The sequence below is a fragment of the Limulus polyphemus genome, unplaced genomic scaffold, assembly GCF_000517525.1.
Source record: "Limulus polyphemus unplaced genomic scaffold, Limulus_polyphemus-2.1.2 Scaffold10941, whole genome shotgun sequence".
In the NCBI taxonomy this organism is placed as follows: domain Eukaryota; kingdom Metazoa; phylum Arthropoda; class Merostomata; order Xiphosura; family Limulidae; genus Limulus; species Limulus polyphemus.
Genome location: NW_013676551.1, coordinates 13,509 through 15,190, shown reverse-complemented (window position 1 = coordinate 15,190; position 1,682 = coordinate 13,509). Strand labels below are relative to the sequence as shown.

At 33.7% G+C, this 1,682-nt stretch overlaps 1 protein-coding gene across 1 annotated transcript in view; it reads left to right on the top strand.

The window, feature by feature from the left end:
* The window catches only part of LOC106476580 (PDF receptor-like), a 17,064-nt gene that overhangs the window by 2,244 nt on the left and 13,138 nt on the right, over positions 1–1,682 (top strand). The window contains exon 2 of the mRNA XM_022380399.1: positions 1,418–1,574. Within this exon, the coding sequence (XP_022236107.1) occupies positions 1,418–1,574 (157 nt within the window). The remainder of the gene's footprint in view (positions 1–1,417; positions 1,575–1,682) is intronic.

Sequence of the window (1,682 nt, the reverse complement as noted above, 5' to 3'; positions counted from 1 at the left end):
GCGTCTTATATATATATACCAGACTAATATATATCTAGTAAATGCTAGGACATTCACGAAGGAACAGGATATTTCTAGAAAATAAGTGGCGTGACACTAGTCACGTGACCTCGCTGACGCAACAATAGCATTATTACAAAGTGTCTCTTGTCATTTTTATTATGCATTTAATCTATATTAAAAGGTTGTGTCGTCTGTATTTCAGTGTAAGTGTTTCTTTACAGGAGTGAGAGAAAATTATGCTGATTTCTTGACTACGCCAATAAAATTAATTGGTTTTAAGCTTTATAATTTGGTAAAGCTGGAGCAGCCTGAAAGTAAAAGGAGAAGATAAAATGTAGTATATCACGAAAGCTTTCATAATTGTCATCTATTTAGATGCATGTGCAGGTTTCTCACAACAAGATGGTGAAGCAAGTCATTAAGTTCCTTTCCCTCTAGCTACCTATTGATCTGTGTTATTCACCAGGGGTAACACTGACTGCCTATGTGAAAAATAGCTGCAAAGTTGTGAAAGTAGGCAGAAATCTTCTCAGGTGATATCTCGTGGTTACAACCTTCCTTATCTTTTAATGGGAGTGACTAGTCACGTGAGTAGTGTTATTCTCCCTGGGAAAGTTTGATGTTATAGTTTTGAGTAAATAACATGATATTTTCTCAGAGTGGAATAACTTAAACCAGATTTATAGAGAACAAAGTCTAGAACAAACTTACAAAGAATAGACAATACAGAAACCTCTCTCTCCATCAAATGAAACTGTTGTTTTGTGGTGTTGAGTAAAAATTGTTTTGACCATATATTAACGTTTGTGTGTAGGCTCTCTTTCTTTGTACAAACTCGGTTAGTTCCCGGGAGATTCACATTATTTCCTGATCAAATCTTCCAATATATATCTTATTCTTGATGAAAAAACGGTTTCTCCTGATATACCACATATATATCTCATTATTAGGTAAGTGGTGAAAGCTGATGGGTGAAAATTAAAGGTATTTAATAACTCAACTAACTAAACGAGACTGTGTTTTTCTTTTTTGTGTGAATAGTGTAATGACAACATTTTTTTACCATCAAAGTCTTCTAGAAAACTATCATATGAGGTCGCTATTGCAACAAGAACTCCAAATAAGGGAAACAGCATAATGAATAATATGAATAAACTCTGGTTCTAATAGGGGTAAATATATCAAATTACATTATATGTCATCTTTAAAAATTATATTTGTTTTATAATATGAATAATTTCTGGTTCTAATAGGGGTAAATATATCAAATTACATTATATGTCATCTGTAAAAATTATATTTGTTTTATAACATAAATAATTTCTGGTTCTAATAGGGTAAATATATCAAATTACATTATATGTCACCTTTAAAATTTATATTTGTTTTATATTTCCTCCGATTTTATTCGCAGGACTGGTTGTGTAAAACAATATTATCCCTCAAAATGTACGCCGCCATGGCGAGTATAAACTGGATGTTTGTAGAAGGTCTGCTTCTGCACAGCCGGATCACCATCTCTGTGTTCGACAAAGATGCTCCTTTCAAACTCTACTATTTGATAGGCTGGGGTAAGTGTTTCTACGGATAGTTTGATAGGCTGGGGTAAGTGTTTCTACGGATAGTTTGATAGGCTCGGGTAAGTGTTTCTACGAATAGTTTGACAGGCTGGGGTGAGG